The following is a 25,714-nucleotide window of genomic DNA, read 5'->3' as shown; positions in this document are numbered from 1 at the left end:
TTGGCTCCTTCCTGCATATCGGCATTGTACACCTGGAGATACTCATTCAATACTATTTTGTTAGTTATCTGAACAGTGACATGATACGATTTTTGACAATACTCAATCATTTCTTTCTGTTAATGCTTCTCTGGCTTTTAAGTTCTGGGACTGTGACACCAAGCTGCAACTCTCACACCACCCTTTCATGTACAAATGCTTTTACTGATCTTCCACTTTTATTACTTTCAAATAATTTTTGTAGATATTTTCCTAGTTTATTTGACTGTGTCTTTATTTTATCCTCCATTTCAAATTTAACATCTTGCATTGTCAAAGGAACTTTTTGCCACCACAAGTACTATGACAGTAAACATACTACTTCTTTCTTTCCTTTTCAGTGCCAAGTGAAAGCAAAATTACTTTTGATCAGCATGTTCTGCATTTTTCTTTCAATTCTTATGCATTTTATGACCTAATGAGGTAGTTTAGGAATATAACAACACTGGACTAATATCATGAGGATGGCACTTCAAATCCCTATAAGGCCATCCAGATTTATGTTTTTTTATTATTTCACTAAATGACTTAAACTAGTGGCAGGAGGGGTTCTTTGAAAGGGCACGACCAATTTCCTTCCCAATCGGAGCTCATACTTAGTCACTAGTGATCTCATTCTTTATGGGCATTAATCTCTAGCTTCATCCTTTCCTAGAAGTAATATGAGAAAAATTAAAATGTGAAAACATCTCAAAGCAATGCACATTAATAAAATGTTCAAAAATTGCCAGCAGAGCAAAGTAGTTAAATTTTTATGAGCACTCTACAAAAATTGTCATTTTGAAACTGACTGCCATATGGCTGATGGCCTCATCCTTCATGCTTCCAGATAAAAATGCATGAGGCTTGTGAAGAATAGACTAGGATTCAAAAACCCAGTGTATGAGGTCTGTTCAAAACATTCTGGAACATTCATAATTTTGAGCCAACGGTGTGTTGGAGAGAAATGCAGTTGGCATCCCTGCACACACCTGTGTTTAATATGCAACTGACGGAAGTTTCATTGTTGTATGTCTGTAAGTTATTTCAGTGCTGTATTGAGTAGCACAGTTTGTGAATTTCGAGATGGCAGAGTTATGACGAGCAACGCATCTCAATTAAGAAACTCAAGAGAACCTTTAAGAGACACCAAATGATGCAGGAAGCTTACAGTGATGACTGCTTAAGATGTTCTCAATGTTACGAATGGTTCACATGGTTTAAAAATGGCCTGGACAGAAGTTACAGATGACCCTCGTTCAGAACACCCTTCAATGTCTATCGATGTCAGATCACATGTTAAGCCATGCTGATAGTTTTCTGTGACTTTGAAGGATTAGTTCATCATGAATTCGCACCACAGGGATACACTGTTAATCAATGGAGCTATCAGGATGTGTCGTGATGTCTGTGAGAAAATATGAAGATGAAAGGGCCTGAAAATTCACGGCTCTTGAAGCATGATAACACACCAGCCATTCATCCCTGTTGGTGTGTGACCACTGCACAAAAAATGAAATCACTGTGCTGCATCATCCTCCGTACTCCCCAGACCTGGCTCTTCCAGACTTGTTTTTATTTCCAAAGCTGAAAACCCTGACGACAGGATGAAGATTTGCAATTATAGACAAGATAAAAGAAAATTCACAGGTGCTATGAATGACCCAGGAACAGGTGTGTCAAGATTGCTTCTGGAAGTGGAAATGGTGTTGGGAGAGGTGTATCAATTGTGGAGGAGAGTATTTCGAAGGAGACCATGCACAATAAGTAAAATGTAGGTCTAGAAAATTTTTGTGGAGAAAGTTCTGGAATTTTTTGAACAGACCTTGTATGTAATGTACCTTCCGATTATGCACACTATTATGCGAGGAAGACAATGTACCCCATTGAGCAATGCTTGATAAAACATCGGAGGTGTTCGGCTCTGTGCCATTTAGATACACCAGACATGATGTCCAGACACACACATTTTTTCCTATGAGAGCATGATTAAAGAGGTGACTGAGATTAGAAAACAAAAAAAATACCATAAATAAATTTGGTGGCTAGCAGCTGACCACTACTACAGACCTAGTCACTGTATGATTAAATGGGAATGGGTTACAAAGGATGTAGAAACTGCCTTATATGACGAGGAACTGAGCACTGTTGGCATCACACCTAGTAAAGAAACTGTGTAAAAACAAAGGGACCAATAACACAGTAGTTGGTAACCAACTTAGAATAACTGAGGAATATTTTGGCAACAGTTCTGGAAATTTAATCACCTGATACAGTTAGAACATTTTATTGGAAGTATAATGGTTTTCACATTTCTCTCATTGTGCCTCCTTTGGTAGAGTGATGGTAGTGCATCAGATTCAGTCAATTCACTTAAATACAAATCAATACTCTGACAAATGCTGACTACAGCACTGAATTACCCATTTCTTCCATTTAAAATTACCATTGCTTTTGTATCATGCTTCTGGCATCTCTTCTCCATTGAAGGTTTGTGTGTATCCCTGCTGTCAGTTTGCCCTATCTTCTGCATTTAATGTTTTTCATCTGCAACTCAGCTGAAAAAATACCTGCATACAAAAACTTACTTTCTTTTCAGTTCAGGCCACATCATCTACAGGTATATCGTTGTAGAATATATCGTCTAACACATAAGACACACTTTTCCCCAGATTTTTAAATCCTTGAGTAAAGAAACACATCACAGTCTGAATACAGAAAATGAGCTGCTGTCTGCTACTAATTATCTATTGAAACATGAACAATTTTGACAGAACATAAAAGAGTTTCTATGAAGGGTGTACGAGTAGACTAACAAAAAATCAACTAAGAAGTGGTAAAAGCAAGAAGAAAGACCACATTAAATTTAGATCTATTTGTTCAGTAATAGTATTTTTGATCAAATTAATTGCTGAAAAAGAATAACAATATGGAGAAAATTCAGACTTACCATGTGAAAGAGACTGCTGCTGCACCATCTTTGGACATAGGGAATCTACTTTGCAAGAAATGAAGCTGACAGTAATATCGTTTTAGTGTTGAAACACCAGAGACATCCTTGACAGCACAAACAGCTGCAGCTCTTAGCCCTTCCAATGTGTGCATTTCACTGGAGTATGATTCTGGATCTTCATGATAGAAATCTCTGATGTACTGTAAGAAGGAAAATGCAGTCATGTCACCAATTAACAAAATGAGTCAATTTTAGTTCAACAATCTAGTGGAACATGCCATTCTATGTCACTGTACACAATCTTCAAAAGATGTGTAGCAGAAAATTCTGTTTAATATATCACAGTTTTTGGTGTGATAAATGACAGCTTGCTTTAAATGACAAAAATCAAAGTTAATGCAGATGAATAGGAAAAACAATCCTGTACAGTATTAGTGACATGCTGTTTGACACATTCATATCAATTAAATATTTAGGTGTAACACTGCAAACCAACATGAAATGGAACAAGCATGCAAAGTCAGTTGTAGGGAAAACACTATTGAGAAAGTTTAGAAAATCCACAATTGTGACAGAATGCAGAATGATTCTACTGTCGCCAACATACATCTCTTGTAGGGATCGGGAAAGCAATATAAGAGAAATCAGGACTCATACAGAAGTATACAGTCATTTTTCCCTTGTTTCATCTGCGAGAAGATCAGAAATGGGATGATTAGCATTGATAAAACATACACTACCACATGTACAGTATATATGCAGATGTACATGTACATAACACAATGCACACACAATTGTGATACAGTAGAGGGAACCATGTTCCATGAACTGTGAACTGAATTCTGAAATAGAAGAGTTGTGATTAACAAGAAAATTAACATTTGTAGAGACAGATACACAGCACAGATCAGGATTCAAATTTCTATGCTTCTGAATCTAATATTTGTATATATGACAATATAATGTACTGGCATCTCCAATGAGCCATCATAAAGAATATAGTTACTGACACGACATTTGTGATTCAAGAAGAAACATATATGTTTCCAAAACTTACAGGAATGACACATCCATTAACTGACAAAAAAAGGATAGCAGACTTGAGACTTTCCTATTAATACAATGAGCCATTTAAACAAGGCATTGCCCATAACTTCAGAGTTTAAACAATCTTGTAGGTCCTGCATAGCACAGAAAATGAAACAATTTAGTATTTTGGGAGTTACACTTTTTGTTGTACCTTCAGAAATCAAATTCAAGGCAACTGATTTACAGAATTCTACTCTGCTCAAGAACAAGTATTATAACACTATGAATGTGGCAAGGTGGTACTGTGATGCAGAGGAAAAGAATTTTCCATGCTACGGAGACATCTCTCTGTGTATACCTTGTTTCTGATGCACACAACTTTTTTCTGTCATAAAAGGAATAAAATAAGTGGAAAGATCCAAATTACACAATCTACCACAAAATATAATTATTTTTTTCTCCCAACACGTCAGACACCACAAGTTTCATCAATTGTAAATATACAAGTAAAACAAGTAATGTGTGGCAAAATACTTGTATTTTGCCATAGTTTGAATTAACTCTGTAAAAACAGGGCATGATACAATCATATTTCTCTACCAATGATCCCCTCACTGCATGGTATTGTTGTGTTCACAGACTTTATTGCATCAATGGGCACTCTGTTTGCCTGCAGGTACCTGTGGACACCTCCTACAAAAAATGTAAGCACTTACAACAGCAAACCCTGTCTGACAACAGCATCTGAATCCAAAGATTTTATACCTTCGAAGTTTTATTCTTTTTGACTTCTTGGTGGATTAAAACTATGTGCCAGATTGGGGCCTGAATACTTCCTTTTAACAATCAGTGCCCAATGAGAGCTGCTCAGTACAGAAAGTACCTTGCGTTTGGGATCCCCAATCCAGTACTCAGCTTTAATCTGTCTGAGTTCCACAATAATGCACACACTTGCTGCAAAAAGGAAGATTCAGGAATGTGGCAGAGCACTACATAAACAGTAAGTATTTAACGCAATTTAGGAAAAATCACAGACTTGAATTTATTAGAGGGGACAGTGACCCACTATGTGTTTCTTCATCTCCGAGTGAGCAGAGGTCTTATTTGCTACCACAAATCTGCACCTGGCATTGTCAAAGCAAATGTAGGCAAGTAATCATTTCTCTAGCCAAGTGGTCGGCCAGTTCATTCCCTGGGATACCCAAATGATCTGAGTCTCAGAAAAATACAACTAATCAAACAGTACGATTAAGGTCAGAGAGGTGGTCATGAATAGCAGGTATACAGGGTGACCAGAGTAATAGTGATCAATGGTCTTGAGGCTGCTCACTAAGTCACAGAAATTAAAACAAAGTCAAGGAGGCATGTTTAATACAAGTCAGGCTCTGTTAATGGCTGTCACCTCTGCCATTAAAACACTACATGTTCCTGGCCTTAAATATTATTCCTGATCGATGGGAATGTAAAAGCATATCCTGTCCTATCCACAGTTTTAGAGCCATCAGTATAAATGACTCAGCACCCTGACACTTTTGGGTAACTGAAAAGAACAGACCCCAAATGGTCATGGGGGCAACATACTTTAGGATTGCAGAATAAATTGATCCTAATTTGTGGCCTAGGTACCAGAAAATGGGGGAAGGGGATGCAGGACAACACAGGAACCTCATTCTCAGGAGAGGTGGAGACCCTGGCAGAGGGCTGTGAGGTGCATTCCACCTAATCCCACCAAAGGGAGGATGTCAGGGGGTTGATGCTCCTTGTATGCACAAAGACTGTGACAAGCTATATGATGAGGAAACTGTCGGATTGTGATGGCGTAAGCGAGCAACAGTTGGTTCCATCGGTGTTGTTGAGGGAAGATTCCCACTTCAGATAGAAGACCATCAACAGTAGTAGTCTGGAAGGTGCCAGTGACTTGTTTAGTGCCGTGATGATCAAGCGAGTCTACCAGTTTCAAAGCTGAAGGTATTGCCAAGCCATAAACTTGGCAACCATAGTCCAGTTGGGATGATACCAGGGCCCGGTAAATATAGAGAACAGTAGCACAATCTGCACCCCAAGAGGTGCAACAAAAGTTTTCTTAAAATCAGATGTGTTTCCAGACTGAATTCTTTTCTTTCCTCAGTTCACATATCCAAAGTGTGAAATAGCCATATGGTCAGAATCTCCTTTTCTTGAATCCATTCTATTCTTCTCCCAAGAGATTCAGATATTGCAATATTTCCCCTTGCAATGGCTAACAGACCTACCAATCCATAGCAGGAAGCTATTACCCACGGCCACAGAATCCAAGGAGTGCATGTGCCATGTTCTATGGTACTAGTAGCAGTTTGATGCTGGGAGGAGCAGTATGTTATGTAAATATATTGTACACAGGTGTATAGATCAGGCATGACCCAGAGAATTGGCAACAAAAAGTCATAACTTAATTATAAATATTAATAACAATAATCAATTTTTAATTTAAAAAAATGTCAGAGGAAGTATTCTCAGATGTGATCACAACTGTGGCACAATTACAATGCAGTAAAATTTCAATCTTGCTAAACAAATGTTGAGACAGTCACTCGGGAATGAGCAAGATGGAACAAAGTCACTTGGGTTTTGAAGCACACCAAGTGAGTCACTCAGCACTTACATGTGGGCTCCATATTGGTTAGGAGTGTTAACTTCTTCAGTTTTTGAGTTATTCATGTTTATTGATATGAGAAATGTATCACTACAATGTTCACGGTGTTTAATTACAATAAACGTACTATGACTTTTCATTTAATAAAGGCAGCTACCCATATTCCTATCTGAAGCCACACCTTCGCTACACTGAAGTATTTACTTTTAAGTAATAATGGAATATTTACTTCATCACATTTGGTGGTGAAATTTTGGAAAACCATATTTAGTAACTCCGCTTTAATGGCACTATCATCGGTAACATTACCACCTCTATCACGTAGTAGGAATATCGACTGCGTCTTACCACTGGTGAACTTCAAATAAAACGACCAGAATCTCTCTGGATTTTCTGCCATATTTTGAGACAGATTTTCATTGTGGAAACTGTTAAAAGCACCTCGCATTGAAATGGGCACTAAATTTCAAACTTCGCTAACCATGAAGGTTTTGTGTTCTTTTAAATTTGGCATGCTTTTTTCTGCAAGTGTGTTTTGACCTGTATACCATAGTGATCAGTTGAATCTCTTACTAATTTATTCGGTACAAAATTCTCTACTGCTGTTGATACTGTTTCTTTGAATTTAAGCCACATCTAGTCAATGCTTACACTGTTAGTTTGGAAAGAATGGAGCCTACCTCTTACAAAGGTGTCAAGCAAATTTTATTTGCTTTTTTAAAATAGGTACACGTAGTGCTTATTTTTAGTAGGTTTGGATGTCATGGCATTCAGTCTCACTAAAACAACCTTGTGGTCAATAATGCCTGTATCACTCATGATGCTCCCTATTTGTTGCTAACAGATCAAGCATGTTTTTGCTACCATTTACACTTTGAGTGGGCTCTTGAACTAATTGCTCAAAATAATGTTCAGAGAAAGCATTTAGTACAATTTCTGGTGATGTTTTATAACTACCGCCAGCTTTGAACATGTATTTCAGTATCACTAACTAGATTGAAGTTACCACCAACTACAATTGTACGATAATCCAAGTCGAGGGGTCGGCAAAAGAAGGGAATTATTACTTTATTCCGATTTCCAAGTATAACTTTTACCTACTTCAATCTCACTGCAATGTAAACTACTTCTGACACCTATAAACACTTCATCACCAACTGTATTTAATCTTTCCATTTCTGAACAGGGTTAGGGCCTTTGTAAACATTTGGACTGAACTTATTTCCGGTTTTAGCCAACTTTCCGTACCTAAAACAATTTGTGCTTCAATGTTTTCTATTAGTGCCTGGAGCTGTTCTTTCCTGACACCGCTACTACTATAATACCTACGGTTCCTAGGTCGACACTTGTACTGTATTTGACCTGTACCCTTTGAGGCTGATGCCCTTTTTGTTCTTTCCTGAGACACTCTTAAAAAAAAAAAAAACACACAGTCTACTCAAAACACCCCCCCCCCCCCTCCCATGTAGCCACTTCCTGTGTGTGATCAGCTCCTGACCTACCAAGCGGAACGCAATATCCCACCACTCAGTGGCGCAAGTCGAGGGATCTACAGACTACATAGTCACAGAACTGTCTAAGCCTGATTCAGACTCTCCACTTGGATCCGTATCAAAGCGCGGCCTGGCTAGCACCTAGCTTAAGGCTTGATTGTCAGTCTCTAGCTGAAATACTCTATGTTCGAGATAAAACCAGTACTTATCCATTGCAAACAAGATGGCCAATGCCTCACATTTGTAAACAGAATTTTTAAGCTCAGCACTGGTTAACCGACGAGACACTAATGGTTGCCTTTGACCCTCGAACTCGTGCAGGAGGACTGCCGAATTTCCCACATTAGATGCGCCGGTTTGGACAATAAATATCTTACGAAAATCAGGCACTCTGAGAACCGGAGGATTGGCTATAGCCGCCTTACTGTGCTCCTGTCGACAATGCTACAGATATTGAGCTCTGCCTCCATCATGGAAGCAAGATGGTCAGTCTTTACTACTTCAGACAATCACCCAAAATCAGAAATAATCTCTTCTGCTCCAAAGAGAGACACATTGTTAGTCCCAATGCGAGCCACCACCTGCAGCTGGCTACACCCTGTGCTCTTCACGGCATCCGGTGACCCATTCCACAACTGGGATAACTCCCTCCAGTATGCACAAAGAGTGCACACTACATTTCTTCCTCTCCTTGGCAGCCATCTCCCTAAAGGCACCCACTAATAGCCTAACACTGGGGCTCCCAACTACCAGCAATCCCACCCTCTGAGAATGTCTGGATCTTGCAGGCCATGAGGCTTCCTCTGAAACAGGACACTTGATCGCATCTGGCTCAGGATCAGCCACAGATAGCGGCTGAATCTGGTTTCTCGGACAAACTGGAACCGCCTACCACCCCTTGGAATGATCTCCAGTGCCTATTAAGCACACAACCATGCAAGAAATTTATGAATTAAACTACTAAACACACAGGCTAATGAAAAGAAATAACTCCTCTTTACATATAAGTCACAAACGCTCTTCTTTCCTCTGGCACTTCCAGAAAGAGAGTTGTGGCCTTACTGAGCTTTAGTCAGTTTTGCATGCTGCAGCATATCCCATGTAACAGCAGGGTATCCCATGTAACAGATCATGAATTCACCATATATGCATACAGTATTTCTTAAAGGAAACTTCAAGAAACTGTAAACTGAAATAAGACCGAGAGATTGGTTGGATCAGCTCCTGTCTTTTTGAACCATTTAGAGGACAAGACCACACAAAGTGGTAAAGCCCCATCATGCTAAAATCACACAGTAGTGTTCCAACAATAGCATGTGTTACAGGATCACGATCACCATCAACAACTCATAAAGGCATTATAGCAGAGGTTGAAAAATGAGTGCTCATAGGCAGCACACTGCGCCTAGTACACGCGACACTCGGGGACCACAGCACAGCTACAACACCTGAGGATGGGCTTATAACAGTCCGAAAAAAGAATGTAGTAGAGTGGTGAGGTCCAGAATATTAACAGTTTTGAGAGTTAAAAATAATTACAGGAAATATAAAAGGGACACAAAATTGGGATGGCATGTGCATCAGATGCAGATGGAGGCCTCTCAAGGCACATATGCATTGAGAGTCATTACTCGTCTGCCCAACCCTCAGCCACCACAAGATTTCCAGAAAGTGTTTAACGTGGTGCCCCAATGCACGAAGTACATGCATATAGAATAGGTTCCCTGGTATGTGAGTGGCTCTGAGACTTCTTCAGCAATATACCCCAGTATGTTGTTCTTGCCCAAGTGTGATAGGACTGCTATTATTATCTACATAAATAAATGGTCTGACAGACAGGGTGAACAGGAGTTTGTGGCATGGCTGGCTGCTGTTGACTCAGTGTACTTTGGGTGACCAAACAACATCAGCCCCTCAATCTAAGAGTGGTGCATCCAGAAGTAGAAATGTCCACCAACATTTTCTGATCTAGTCAGGAGATTCATAACAGTAAAAGTAAGAAGACTAATATCTAATGCACATCTTTTGCATCATCAATAACAAAAGCAAGATGAAGGAAATATATATGTCAGCAGGTGGGCATCCCCAGCAGCTCTGCATGGAACAGCAAACGTCCCACTAACAGCTGTCAAACCCCTGATCCATTACAGTGAAGAACACCCACTATTCAATAGTGTGTGACACCTAGAACAGAATACTGGGTGAAGCAGAAAGGAGGCAAACCAGATCTAAAAGCAAATGAAACAGAGTAAAAAGGGATAAAAGAGTAGCCTGGTCAGGGAGACAGGGTCAGGGAACCCCCAGCCCTAGCATACAACAGGAGACGCCCCACCCAGCTCCAAAGCTAGAATAAAATGTTATACTGAGAATAAAAATAATTTTCACAGAGAACCACATGAACCATCCATGACTCATCCACCAATATTAGAGGCAATGAGTCCAGAAGTCCACACTTAGCATGGTAGGTCAAGAGGAGAAGGCATTCCTCAAAGATACTAGCTACTGTCCATAAGGCTCCACAATCACAATCACAATGCTGGGATGGCTCACTGCCCAAAATAAAACTGAGTTAACCTGATATAAGATGCGGAGATCACATATGACTGAATTCCCTCCAGGAGAAGGAGAAAGAAAAGCACCATTCTGCAGTAGTCTCCTTGATTGTGATGAGTTTATAGGATGGGGCAATAGCCCACCAGATGTCATTCCATTTATAAGTGAGCAGAGATCTTGTATGCAAGCACAAATCCTCACCTGGGGACAGCAAAGTGAATAGGGAGTGAATAAGAACTCAAATGGTTGGCCAGTCCATTCCCCAGGGTACACGCATGACTTGGGATCCAAAAATGACAACTGAGCAGGTAGCACAATGAAGGCCAGTGAGAAGAACATGAATAGTGGAGATCAATGGGTGGAAAGAACAGCATTGATCAATAGCCAGGAGACTGCTCATTGAGTTAGTACATATTAAAACACGTTCAAGGGCCATCAGTTTAATAAAATGGAATGCTCTGCCAACCGTTGTTAGCTCTGCTGTAAACACAATGTATGTTCACAGCAGTGAATGGCGTCCGGAGACCAAGATCTGGTACCTTCATATCTGAAGAGGGAAGATCCCTGCTTTGGCAAAGAGACTGTCTGGAGGACTAGTCCAAAAGACACCAGCCAACAGACACACGTCACGATGGTGGACTGGGTTTAACAGTTTTAAAGCTGAAGGAGCTGCCAAGCTATAAACCTGGCAACAGTAGTCCAGTTGGGATGAAACCAGCAGCCTGTAAATACAGATAAGAGTAGCAGTAAGGAAGCAAAGACCATTAAGCTTTCACTGCAGCTAGTCTTCAGGTGCCAAAAATGGGGCAGCCAAGTCAGCGTTCTATCAAAAAGGAGGTCCAAAAAATGGGAATGTACTGCAAGGTCTAGCTGCTGGGTACCCAAGTAGAGTTCCGGGCCAGGATGGACTGTGGTACGATGGCAGAAATGCATGATCCACATTTTTGTAGGAAAGAAATGAACACCGTACCAAATGAGGAACTCGTTGACAAACAAGGAAGGGGGTGACCAGTGGCCCAACAGGGGTCACTAGCCCATTGATGGTAATGAAGAGTGTGACACTCAACACACAGGCCTGTGGGACATCTTTCTCTTGGACCCATGTGGAGCTGAGTTAAGTGTCAACTCTAATCCAAAACAACTGGGGGATTAAAAACTGTTGAATAAAAATGGATAAGGGGCCTCAAAAGCCCCAGCCACCGAGGGGAAGTAAAAAGTGATGATGCCAAGCAGTGTCATACGCCTTATGCAGGTCAAAGAAACTGCAATAAGGTGTTAGCATTTAGAAAAAGCCTGTCAGATTGCTGCTTCCAAACTATTACCGATAGTCAGGTGTGGATCATCTCTCCCAGAACCCATGCTGAAAGGTGGACAAAAGGACCCAAGATTCAAGAACCCAGGATAATCTGTGAGCCATCATCATTTCAAGCACCTTACCTAGAATGTTAGTCAGGCTATCTGGCCAATAACTGTCGAGAGATGTTGGGTTCTTGCCTGGCTTAAGGATTGGGACATCTATCCTATATTGCCATTGCAAGAAGGCACCTGGGAGCCAAATACCACTAGAAATCCTGAGGAGATGTTGCCTTTGGGGGATATTCAGGTGTTGGATCATCTGATTGTGAGTTCAATCAGGGACTGGTACTGTGTTGTGGGACAAGGCGGGAGCTTGAAGTAGTTCCCAGTCAATGAAGGGTTCACTGATTCACCTTGGTGGGGAGTGAAACATAAGGGGATATCTCCAAATTGTTACTTCTGCAGTAGAAAGGTAGTTAAATTCAAAAGAGATGATGATGGTTTAGTAAAGTGGGTCAGAAGGTGGTCTGCAAGAACTGATGAATCGGTACAAAGGCCACCCTGTACGACAAGACCTTGAACAGCTGATGATCATTGGCAGTCCATAAGACAACGGAGCCTGGTTCGCACCTGAGATGAAGAGGCATTCTTCCCCAGGGAGGGGAGTGAGTGCTCCCAGCACTCCTTCTTACTGAATTTGATTAGATAGCAATCAATCATTAGCACGAAGTCACTTAAAAGTGTAAGGTTGATTATCGGCTCAGAATCCAACTGAGTGAGAGGATATGATGCCTCCAGGGGCACTGGAGGCACCTTGTCCCGATTCTTATTCTTCCTCCTATTTTCCTTCATAGCTCTTGGTGGCATAGATTCATTCAAGAAGCTGTCTGCAGTGAGTGGGGGTACAGATGAAGAGCAGACAGCCCTGGGACTCACAGGCCATGGCTCTTTTAGGCACTGTTTGGTGTCAGGCCTCTGATCCATGGATTTGCTAGGAAATGGGATTCCTGTCTCTGGTAGACGCTGAAGGAGAATGCTTCCCTGGCCAGCTGCAGGAAATGGTACCCGAAGAACGTACTGTGGGAACAACGGGAGACGAGGGTGGTGGGAGATCCAGTTTGGGGAAGACAGAGGTGATGGCTGTGATGTTAGCACAATTGATCATCATATCCACAGGTGGTCAATAGATTTGTGTGCCTGGATCGTCTGTTCCTTCTTGAAAACTAGGAAAATTGGTGAATACAGAGGGTGATGTTACGTGCAGTTGACACACAAAGGTGGATGTTCACTAGGACTACTTTCACAGTATGGTCGTCCGCAGTTGTCACATTTTGAGTCCACCATGCAGAGGGACGACGTATGACCAAAGCATAAGCATCTGAAGCACCTAATAAGGTCATGGGACATACAGTTTCACATCACATCTATACATCATGACCTTAACTTTCTCCATGAAGACAGTCCCTTCAAAGGCTATGATAAAGGTCCCTGCATTTGTATGATTATCCTTGGGTCTTTTTGTACATGTCTGATAAAATGTACACCTCACTGTTGGAGATTAGCTGGAGCTCCTCATCTGTATGGAGTGTAAGATCTTTGTGGAAGATAATTCCTTGAACCACGTTCAAAGTTTTTTGTGGGGCAATAATCACAGGTATGTCACCTAGATGTTCACAGGCCTGAAAAGTTATAGCTGGACAGCAAAGGGAGTTTTAATTAATAACAAACCATTTCACATTTTTCCCAGAGACTCAACGTATACAAATTTGTCTTCAATGTTTCAAAAAAAATTAAATAATAATAATAATGGTTTCATTGCAGTACAGGATCCCCATCAGTTTGACAAGATACCAAGTGTTGGGTAAAGTGTTTCACTCCCGGACATCTGGCTTGTTCATCTTTCCAGGGCACAGGCAGGTGAAGAAACTGCAGGGCCTTGCGCACACCAGCAGAAGGAAGTTTACTTCGTTTCATGTGCGAGTCTTCCGCCATAGTACTACCCACTTACGCTTACCTGGTCAGTTAACCATTGCCTGGAGTCCCCATACCCGTCATGACGGGCACATATCCCTTGGCTTGTGTGGGATGTTTCCAGCTCAAGCACCAACAGTGCAGTCCCTATATGGTCAGAGGGCTACCATGCAGGTACCTGACGATCCCACCTCCCCCCACCCCAACGGAATGGATATCATGCTCGGTTCTGAGCATAGTATCTTTGTGAGAAGGAAGAGTGCAAAGAGAGAGAGGTACAAAAGATGGAATACATGTTTCACTGGGTGACCTTTGCTGCACAATCTGCACTTCTGCAAAATTTGGAAAAGGAATAGCAAGTCAAACCCAACAAGGTGACCGACCATATGACAAGTTGTAGAATGGCGGAACGGAAGAAAATGAGTGTCCAAAATTACAAACCAGTTCCAAGTGCTATCAGCATGTAGGAGACCATCCAATGGAAAGGCAGAGAGGAATAAAGAATAGTAGGATAGACTTGCAGCACAGAAAGGGAAGTAGCCCTGCAAGGGCTGGGCCCCGTAGTGACCAAGCACATACTCTCAAAAGAGAAATCATCACCTGGTGGTGGGGGGCAGGTGGGTAGTTTTTTGGAGAGAGCAGGATCCCACCATGCACTGCTCAGATTCCAATTTATTGCAAGTCTCATATGTACTCTTAAATCTGTGCTTGGTGCCCCTTTACCAATAATGACTGTGTGGTCAGTTCCCTGGCTAAGTAGTTAGCTCATTCTCCAGGAAGTCCATATGGCTCAGGAACCAGAGGAAAACAGCTGAGATCACACAGAGGTTAATGGATAATGGCACTATGGTGTCATCAGGATAGCATCCGATAGTTCTGGCAACAATTTCCAGTTGAGTCATGAAGAGCCTACAGGGTTCTGGAAAAAAAAGTACTCTTCCTGCATCCTTAGAGCCATCAGTATAAATGATTCATATTCATGGGGACAGAGGAATCTATGTTATAAAACGAGAGGGGTGAGTGTGATTTTTAGGCCCTTGGAACAGGTCTAAGAGGACATGTGGTATGGGTACACACCAGGGTGTAGCACGTAGTATAACTCAATGTGTGCATTCAATAGAGGAAAAAAATTCAATTAGGAATGCCTGCCCTGTGTCAATTCTTCTGGGAGACTGTCAGCATAAACTGCAGGAGTGACCAATATATCCAAGGACTCTGATGAATATAAAGAAAACACCACCATTCAATATCGAGCCACGAAAAATGTCATTATCTTGAGCTTGTAGGAACCTGAGAGATTATCAAGATGACAAAGTTAAGAATAAAAACCAGTAAAGCACCTTTGAAAACCTGGTGATACAGAATCAACAGGACCATGGGAAGTGGTTGCTGCCACAGAGATTGTCAGGCATATATCATTGTATTGGCCATAACAAATATAGAAGAGCAAGTGGTCAATGGCTGAGAATTTGTCTTGAGCTGCACTAAAATGGGTAGATCGCTGAGATAACACAGTCAGTAGACTTCATCTAGATAGTAGTTGTTCTAGACCCTTAACACACTACTTGAGGTTCCTCCTCAAGGGATGGCACAAATTGAAATCCCCAAGCAGGTAAAGGATAGAGAGTTTAGGGTGGGGTTTGCTAGATCATTTTAGGATACATTATTTCCCTGTCAGTTGATAGATAGGTAAATTTTACGGAGACTCACCCCAGTGGTCAACTGAACACATATAGCAATCACTTCTAACGTTACGTGAAGAGGAACTCAACCACTATGAACATCTCTGTGAACACTGTCTTGGGGCTGGCATAGTTTCTGCAGTAGGGTTGGTAATGTGTAAAAGTAGGATACTGATTGGAAAAAGACCCGTGTTTCTTGTAGGGCTATGCAGACTGCTGAGCAGAATAACAATAACAGTTGCAGTTGACAAAAGCATAAGTAATGCCCATTCCAGTTCCACTGAATGAATGCTCTGGGGTGTATGTGGAGGGACTGGAGTGGTAAGCCACAGCCAAGAGCCACCATTTCTCACTGTTTGGGATTGTATTGTATCTGTGAACAGGCGTTCCGGACCAGATGCAGAAGGAGTGTCTTGGGCCATAGGAATCACCTGCATCTTGCATTTTTTCCCATGCCTTTTGATAGTATCAAGTTCTGCACTTTTTTAATCTGTTACAAGATCAGATATGGAGGAACAACAGACAGTCATGCGACCCACAGCTGCTGCCTGGTGTTCAGTCATACACCAGATTTCTCGAAAGGGTGAGCTGCCATGAGGCACCAGAGGAAGATGTGGCTTCTTTGGTTGAAGACGGGGGGGACTGAGATCTCTTGTGTCGATGAAGATGGGGTCAAAAAGCAAGTTGTCCACACGTTAATGTGGAGGGGATTGGGGGGAGGGCATTGGGGGGGGGGGGTGGTACAGTCCCGGTGAGTCAGGTGTCCAATATCTGCTCATTTTTACAAATAGGGCACATTGGTGAGTGTGAGGGTTAGACCCTAACACAGAACAGAGGGTGTTCACTTAGTGTCACTGTTATCACAGGTGGATTCATGAGTACACTGGGACACATGGCCAAAGCTAAGGCAGTTAAAGCACCACACAGGTAATAAAGCTTGACAAAGTAACTGTGGACCAAAATATTTACTTTCTCCTTGAGTGTGGTCCCCACAAATGCTGCTATGATGAGTGCCATGGCTACACGGCTGTCTTTTGTACTTTTCTGAATGTGATGAGCAAAATGTATCCCCCACCATTCCACGTCCATTCATAATTACTCATCCAGTTCTAGGGCTAAGTAAAATTGGAAAATAATAACCTGAGTCATGGTACAGCTTCTGGATGAGGGGAGGGGAGTTACTGTAGCTGTAACACCACAGAGAGGTAAAGGAAAGTGAGGTTTGTGACTGAGCAGGATCTGTTGCCTTAATCAGGAAAAAGCCATTATTTTCCAATGTGCCACTCCCCAAATGCCTCCTCAAGCTGTTCTGTGAAGAAGTGGGATACAGTTGTTAAGAAGGTATCACTATCTATTCTGGTACAAACTAAGTATTGCAGGAAATATTGTTCTCCATTTCAACAAAGCTATCCCTTTTCCCTCCGAGTATCCAAGGGCAGAATTTTTATTACTGTACCTGTTTGAGGAGACTGTTTAGGTCTCATGGCAATCACTTAAGGACAGTTTAATCCATTTCATGGTGGTTATCTGCCTTAGTGCCACACAATGTGATTGAGGAATCTGTCCATGGGTGCTATCCGGCACCAACAGCCACTTGGTGCTATGGATGTTGCTAGTAGTGCTGGTGCCCTGAAGAAGATAATCACATACTCCATGGCTTATGTTAACGTGTCAGGATTGGCCAGGAGGGGAAAGCAGCAGGCACCCGTTGAGGTGAAAAATCAAACATATTTTAACTGCATGACTGTTTAATGCCATAAAATCGAAGATGTGCAGTTTGGTAGTGTTACCTCGTCAGCAACATGTGAATTTAGCTGCTGATGGTTCAACACGTGAGTTTCAATGTGGTTATGTCCAGTTCTGGGCAACATGACTGAGACACTGCCGCCAGGCAGAAGGCACTGACGAACATCAAGTGAAAAATAAAAATCAAATTTTTATACTAATCCATTCAATAACGGCCCCCATTGTACACGTATGTGGAGAGGTGACAGCTCAGACCCCAGCAATCATTCCTTGCTCTGCCGGTGAGTTACAACTGTGCAGCTACACAGTGACTTCCCTCCCCTCTCCACAGTGGCCTGGCTGTCATGATAGAACAGGTGACTCACCAACAGCTAGGTGCCAGCATGGGGGCTCACAGGTAGGTACCAGCTTGGCATAATGGGTGCTCTTCTCTGCACACCTGACACTTTGGAAGAATTTGGAAGAAAATGGAGGTCCAATAATGATCGGGAACATGAAAAGTTACAGAAAAGTGTGAAAGAGATAAAAGGAAACAGAAATTAATCAAAGATGGACCTGGGTAGAAGCGAGTTTGACATCGAGGAAACTGGTAATTAAAATGCAGGTGAGAGATTAGGGTAAGTACAATCAAGAACTGTAGTACAGAAAAAGTAGTAGCACTGCAGTGGCTCAGGACCCCATGCTCATCATGTGTGGACTCCTGAAAGATCTGTGAAGCACTTTTCAAAACGGTGTGTCTTTATACATCTGTGATATCAAAATCCTCTGCTTGGTAACATTCAATACCACGTTGTTGTACGTCAATGTTGCTGCACATGCTTGGCTCCTCCTTGGCATGTTGACCACAAGATGGTAGACACATTATTGTTCAAGCCTGTCCCATTCTCCGACAACAACCCTCCTGAGGTTGTCATCCATAAGAGGAGAGTCCTTGTGATGACACATTACAAGTTTCAATTAATCTCAAGCATGCTCAGATTCATATCAGTAGATACCACAGGTAACTCGATTCATTTGATTCCTAAATCCGGATGAAGGCTTTTTATAAGCTGTGTGCAGTGTGCTCTTGCACTATCTTGAAAGATGAACCCACCGCTACAATGCTGGATAAAGAATTCCGATGCTACAAAACCCTCTGATTACCCTGAAAAGTGATGAGAATATCAGATCCAAGAACATGATACCGGAAAAAAACAAGACTATCCACCTCCCTGCTACACCCACCAGACCGTGTTCCTTGCTGCTTTTATCCTCGTCTGCAGTGGGCATTAAGTATCAGAGAAGAGCTGCAATGATCCATGAAGAGAACCTGATATCACTGATCTATACACCATTCCAGGTTACCCATAGGCCATCTTTTTCACATACTATGGTGCTGGTAATGTTGCTTGTAACAGATACCTGGAGCATAAACTGACTTACTGCAGCTGGTTGCGTATGGTATGAGCTGATGCTGCATATACAGTTGACTCTAAACAGGCAAAACACAATTCTGTTGTATTATCCTCAGGGTATCTCTGCACTATGATTGGTAAACAGATCATCAGCTGGTCTTCTTGAAACACTGCAATGCACATCTTCAATGTTTGCATTTAATGGAGTCAGTGGAATGTTCAAATTATATCCCTTGGTGTACTCACATTCAGCTGATAACTTCAGATGCTGATAATCCTTCTTGCAGTAAAATGACAATTCATGCATGGCCTAATTTGAAATGACCCTTTCCAGCACGTTGATAAGCTACAGAGTGTATACAAGGTGAATTGTCCCATTCACAATAAAAGACCCATCATGCACTGGATTGCACTGAGGATGGAGATTACCTTTTACCTCGGTACATGGTGAAAAGAGTATTGTGAAGGTGACAACAGGCAATTGTGCTGATAATTTTACAAGTTACGACATTATATGGACAATTAAGCTACAGTTTATTAATTTTACCATACAGTCATAGTAAGGTAAACAAAAACATCATTAGTAGGAGTTTATATGCTTTTTATTCTGAACTGTCAATACTGCTGCTGCTCGTCTGGCAAAGCCTGGATCACGAATATAAAAAAATTCATATTACCGTTATATGACAATACACGTTTGTCCCTAAGAGCCAATCACCAGGTGTTGCACTGTTTGTGCAGACTACTCAACGATAAAAAGAACAAGCTGCTTTCCTAAATGATTCACAAGTACACAATTTGACACTCCTACAGATGATCAAGCGAAACATACTGTGCATTCAAATAGCAGCTAGTAGTATAAGGCATCAAGATTATACACACTTTTGCTGACCAACCACACGAGTGGTTGTTTCCCTCTACTTACATTTGAGTGGTTGCTTCCCTCTACTTAGATTTCCTAAAAGCATTCAAAACTTTACTGCACTGTCAACCGATAAACAATAAATGGTCATACAAATAATCTCACAAATATGTTTGGCCTGCAAAATTTGAGTGAAGCAATTTACTAATGCTACACTGGATTGTAACACTAAAAAGAAATGAAAGTATGGTAATGTCAGGTCTGCTCGAAGGAAGCACAACAGAACTGCTAATGTTCTCATTACACATAAATGATTTAACAGATATGGTCACATGCATCTTCTCATTGTGCTTGTAGGCAACTGTCTACAGGAAAGTATGAGCTGGATGACCAAAGGAACTGTAAAATACTTTAAACAATATTTCCACACAGCCATTCTCTCTAAATATGGATAAATGGAAGATAATGTCCATAACAAAGAGAAAGATCCCAATAGTAATTGATGACAAGACCACTGTAAAATCACTGGTGCATGCTGCACTGTGTTAAATATGTAGCTGTAGTACATACAGTGGTGCACCTGTGAACAAAACCACTTATGACATGGTTTTGTAACAGATTTTAAATTACTACCCAGCACTTGAGTTCTTATCAAGTAGGCATGACAAGGGACATTGAACAAATTCATTGATATGCAGATAGTGACTTAACACAACACACAGTTCATACTAAAGTATAACAAAGATGTCCTGAGAACTTGAAGGGGTATCTTTAGAACTAAGGCACAATGGTTATCGTAAAAGCCTGTAGGGTTAATTTTGACAATTGGTATTAGAGGAAGACTTTGGAATACTTCAATTCATTTCCATCCTTCAAATTTCTTCCACCGGTATCATGAGAATATGGCATGTACCAAGGTGCACAGAAAATCATTTCCTCACTCCACTGGTGAAAAGGAATAGGAAATTGAGAGGCTAATACTGGTAATTTTTAATTTCCACAATGCACTGTGCAACGGATTGCAGAGTATATACACTGTCCAGTCACATAATTTTGCAGTGCGGACCACTGCGAGACATGCAAGAAGGGAGGCAATGAGGTCCTGTAAAGTACTGACAGGGATGTGGAGCCATACTGACTCCAGTGCCGTGGCCAGCTGCACTAGGTCTCTTGGCTGAGAAGCCATGGCGTGAACAGCCTGATCAATATGGTCCCATAGAGTCTTGATTAGGTTTAAATACCAGGCGTTTGGTGGTAAGGGGAGATCAGTAAACACATCCTAGTGCTCTTCAAACTGTGCACATTTACTGCAAGCTGTGCGACATGATGCTTTGTCTTGCTGGTAGATGCCACTGTGCTGAGCATAAACAAACTGCATGTAGGGGTGGATATGGTCCCCAAGGATAGATGCATACATGTGATGATCCACTGTGCCTTTCAGAATGGCAAGATCGCACAGGTAATGCCACAAAAACATTCCCCACGCCAGAATGTTCCCTACTCCAGCCTGGATCCATCTGATGATTGTTGCAAGGTGTTTGCTTTGAGATGTTTCAGGCCGATGGAACATAAAATGTGATTCATCTGAAAAGGCTACATATCACCATTCAGTGGACATCCAGTTATGGTATTGGTGTGCAAATTCCAGCTTGCATCGCCAATGAACAACAGTCAGAATGAGTGTACGAACCAGGCATCTACTGCAGAGGTCCATATGCAGCAATATTTGCTGAACGGTCATTGAGGAGACACTGTTCGTAGCTCCTTGGTTCATCTGGAAGGTCAGTTGCTCAACAGTTCCATGCCTGTTCACCCATACACACATCTGCAGCTGTTGTTCACCCATAATCCATGGCCCATGGTTCATCACAATCCGGTTCTGGGTACACCATTTTGCCATGCACGGTATATTTCAGCCACGATGGCATTCAAACAGTTTACAAAATTAGCCGTTTTGGAAATGCTTCCACCCTTGTCCAATGATCATGCCATTTTGGACCTCGGATAAATTACTCCTTTTCTGCATCACGACAATGATTCCACTGTTTTCACATCCCCAAGACATGCCTTATAAAAACTCCTATACTGCTATTGCTGTCACCTGCTCTCTGTGATTGGTTATAGTATAATTATGTCGGACATAGGCAGTGGTCACGTAAATGTGAATGTATGTATATGTAGACACAGTCAACCAATGCCTACCCAAGACTAAAATTCCATTATTCTTTGGCTCTGTCAACTACAGTATTGTGGTAATATGGAATAATTCTAAAGCTAAAAGTCTAAAACCAGCATTTCAAGAATCTGAAACCACAACTCAGAGTCCGCTGTCTCACCATGTTGCATGAAGAATGTCATTTGAGGAGCCACCTTACGCGAGTGGAGATTCTAGAACTTGTGGTCTCATGTTGGCACTACTGTCCTTTAAATGTCACACCACAGGTACATCAGACAGATGATTTCCCAATCCTTATCTGAGCATGTCACCATTCTGCTTGTTTGTGAATAATTAGATTCTGAATTTAGCCATGTTACTGGGATTAGACACTAGCATTCTCACTGTGGTTGGTTTACTTGTCATTAGTTGCCTTAAAAGTCGTATTCTAGCCTATTTCACCTCTCATGCCCTGTGTAACCAGTTCTGCTTGAGGAGCAAAATTGGCCTTTTGGTGATGTCTACCACATTCTTGCACCAGGCCCACAGTCTGCTCACAACAGAAAATGTAAATGAATAATATGTTGGTTAGGATGAGCAGCAGTCTGTGGCAGTTTGCTGATGGTGCTGTAGCGTACTGTAGGAAGACACAACGTGACTGGGGTGGAATTTGGTGTGATGAATGGTAACTTGCTCTACATGTGAAAAATGTAACACTGCTCAGTAAGTTTAGAGAACAAATATTTGCAACAGAATGAAGAATGATCCTGCTACTACCAACAATCATACATCTCAGCTAAGAATCACAAAGACAAGTCTTTCCCCTGACTCCATATGTGAGTGGAAAAGAAAAGGGACTGAGTGGCAATGGTACAAGGTACCCTCTGCCATGCACCATACAGTGACTTGTGGAATATGTACATCGATGGAGGTCTTACCTCCTACCTTGGAAGGACCTGTGTCATGCTAATAACAGTCTGAGTCAGTTAAAGGATGGTATCATTACCATCATCACATCCTCGTCAAGTGAGCAACTGTGATGCCTGAGCTCCAGAAAGTATCTTTTCTCATTCCTTAGGCCTACATGTACATCTTACAGTAATGTACCTGCTACTAACTTTTGGGATAAATCTGAGTTCTTTCTGTTTCCAGTGCTGAATTAATAGTGGCACTACTGATGTCTGCTGTATTCGAGCTTGAAAAACTCAAACCGTGTTGGATAATGTCAGCTGCATAAAGCAAGATTGAAAGGAAACAGTATGGCCACACTATACATATGCATAAATGAGAACAGGGAAACTCCACCAAAAGGTGACACCTCTTTGTTTTTACCAAATTGTTCTTGGTACTGTCTAAATTTTTGCAGAGGTGTTTTAATATTAACATACCAAATATGAAAATAGGTGAGCACAGACATCGTAATAAGATCATACTTTATCTGACTCCTCTTGTTACTATGATACAGATCCCTCTGAGGTATGACGTAAGACATCCAATTATATGTTTATGTCTGAGAACATATTTGTTTAAGCAAGTATCAAACCCGTGTTATGGATAAATTGAAGAATATGATACAACCTATCAGCTTTGACCAATGAGGCTATCAACCGGAATGGCAACTATGAAATCACGCAACCACAAAGTTTTTAACTATCACTGTATCTCCAACCCAGAAGAAATATGAGTCTCTTGGCTGACAATATCTTGTTATTGAGGCCTACCAAGTTAATAGAAACTTGTAAATATTCGACCACAGCGACTGTCACTGCAGGGATAAATGTAGTCACTCTACAAAAAGATTGTCATGATATATATTGCAACTTCTAACTAATCTGTCACTTTCTAATCTAATCTATACCTGAGTCTATGGATCAGATCATCAGCACAACCATTGTCTGAAAAAGTAAATTATTATTATTTTTTTTAATGCATTCACTGGTTTTGGCTTCTCACAACCTAATTACCAGTGTCCAACTTAATCTAGACCTTGGTCTACGTTACTGAGTGGTAAATCAAAACATTATTCATTTTCCAAAAAACACCTTCCTTCTTGTGACCCACTTGTTGGCTTCACCAACTCTCAATGAATCTGGCACTTTCCAAAAAACCTATATCTCAGGCATAGGAACACATTAGTCTTCTGTCGCCACAGCCTCCATTTAGTGTCGACAGTAACATTACTGGTCAAAAGAGATGACTGTATTGCAATATTAAATATACCCCATGTAATTTTACTCTGATGTATGCTATACTATAATGAATTTCCTTGCGCCTCAGTTTTAAAAGGAATATATTGAAACAGTGATACTCATTTTTTAATTTTTAATATTATCCTACACAAATTTGGAAGTCACTTTGGTTATCACTGAGTTGTCAGTCTTGATCAACATGCACAACTGTTTCTTTGCAGTAACTGATGATGTAAGATTATCAAAATGACATATTTCCATTTTAGTTCTCATTGTTTTAACTACCTTTTACATTCTACACCTCATCAACTGGGTGTTTAAATTTATAATAATGTAAATCTTAAAAATCATATTGGGGGGGGGGGGGGGGGACATATGAAGTAAATGAATATAAAGTTGCCTAATCCAGGTGTTTGGATAGAGCAAAATGCAAACTTTTGTGGTGGAAAATATCACATGAAATGGTAATATCAAATTTCTAACATTATGATGAGAAATCACAATATGAGAGCAGGTTTATTTATGTCAGTGGCTTTATCTACATCACATACATTTTAAAACCGCCATGCTTCAGTTACTGACAAGGAATTGGCAACATTTAAAACGATTAGCTCTACCGATTTTCAAACAGCAGACCTTCTACTGACTTGAAATCTATCTCTGCAGCACAATTCAACAGCCAATTTCAAAGATTTAGTTTAAAATTATTCTGTACTACCAAAACTGAATTAAATAATTATGTTCATCACAGTAGTCTTATTAATTGTGATCCGACAGCTAGAATGTATCTTGTCTACAGAAACAACCAACCGACTTTATTTTCAATCATAGGCTTACTACAGTAGCACCATCTCTATGCATCTGTAGGAACTTTTTCCATTCCAGAATGTTTCTACTTGGGTTTTGATTAATTGTGTTGGATGGGCACACACTATATACCATAACTCACCCTTGTGCTCAGAAAAAGGGTAATTTCTTTTAAGAACACCTTTGTTTTCTGCTATAATATTGTGAGCCTGTTTGTACAGTGAGCAAATTTATGTTCAATGTAATTGGCAACATGTTTGGCTGCATTTTTATGGAGAAATGTGACACTAGTTACTAAACATATTACTATGAAAATATATGAAAAGTTCATTGAAAACAATCGTAACAGTTTTCAATAATAAGTCTGTTTTTCCTGATACCGAATGAAATAGGTTTATTTAACGAAGAAGTTCATTTCATCTTGCTTTTGTGTGTCAGTATCTCAATAAACGGATAAACTAAGTCATGCGCCATATCACTTTAATAAAATAAACTATGAAACAGTATATTCTAATTTCATGTCATCGATACGCGTTATCAACAACAGTAGTGTACACACTATTTCATATACAACAATAACAAGAGCAAATAGTTGTGCTCAAGTCACTGACGACTAAATCACGTGAACATGAATCTTGTTCTTAAATTCAATGTAAAAATCAAGCTGGAATTACGAAATGAATTGTGGCAAAAATTACCTGTTTCAGTTTAGGACCAAATGAAGTAGGTTCTGGGCTTGATTTTAGGTCAAAACTCATCATCGGTAGGCGTGGCACAGCCTCCATTTCGAAATATTTCACAGGTATCAGTCTTCTTAATAATCACAACAAATTCATACTACTACTCAAAACTTGTAATGTCAACCTTACTTCTTGAACTCCACTGCAGATTGCGCACTCTCCACCGTTTCGTTAATGTTTTCACGGAGGGCGAC

General features: G+C 40.9%; 1 protein-coding gene across 3 annotated transcripts in view; it reads right to left on the bottom strand.

Annotated features, from left to right (window-relative positions):
• Positions 1-25,671, bottom strand: part of LOC126260179 (tyrosine-protein phosphatase non-receptor type 23) — a 156,300-nt gene extending 130,629 nt beyond the window's left edge. For 2 of the 3 annotated variants that reach the window (XM_049957442.1, XM_049957443.1), the window contains exons 1-2: positions 25,479-25,669; positions 2,969-3,171 (exon numbers count right to left, since the gene is read on the bottom strand). In XM_049957442.1, coding sequence (XP_049813399.1) covers positions 2,969-3,171; positions 25,479-25,565 — 290 coding nt within the window. In that variant the 5' untranslated portion in view covers positions 25,566-25,669. Of the gene's footprint in view, positions 1-2,968; positions 3,172-25,478 lie in introns of all 3 variants that reach the window. The other variant, XM_049957444.1, reaches the window with a different exon arrangement.
• Between the last annotated feature and the right edge of the window lie 43 nt (positions 25,672-25,714).

Source organism: Schistocerca nitens, chromosome 5 (genome assembly GCF_023898315.1).
Source record: "Schistocerca nitens isolate TAMUIC-IGC-003100 chromosome 5, iqSchNite1.1, whole genome shotgun sequence".
Classification (NCBI taxonomy): Eukaryota; Metazoa; Arthropoda; class Insecta; order Orthoptera; family Acrididae; genus Schistocerca; species Schistocerca nitens.
The sequence above is the reverse complement of the archived record's forward strand: the minus strand, read 5'-3'. Positions and strand labels throughout refer to the sequence as shown.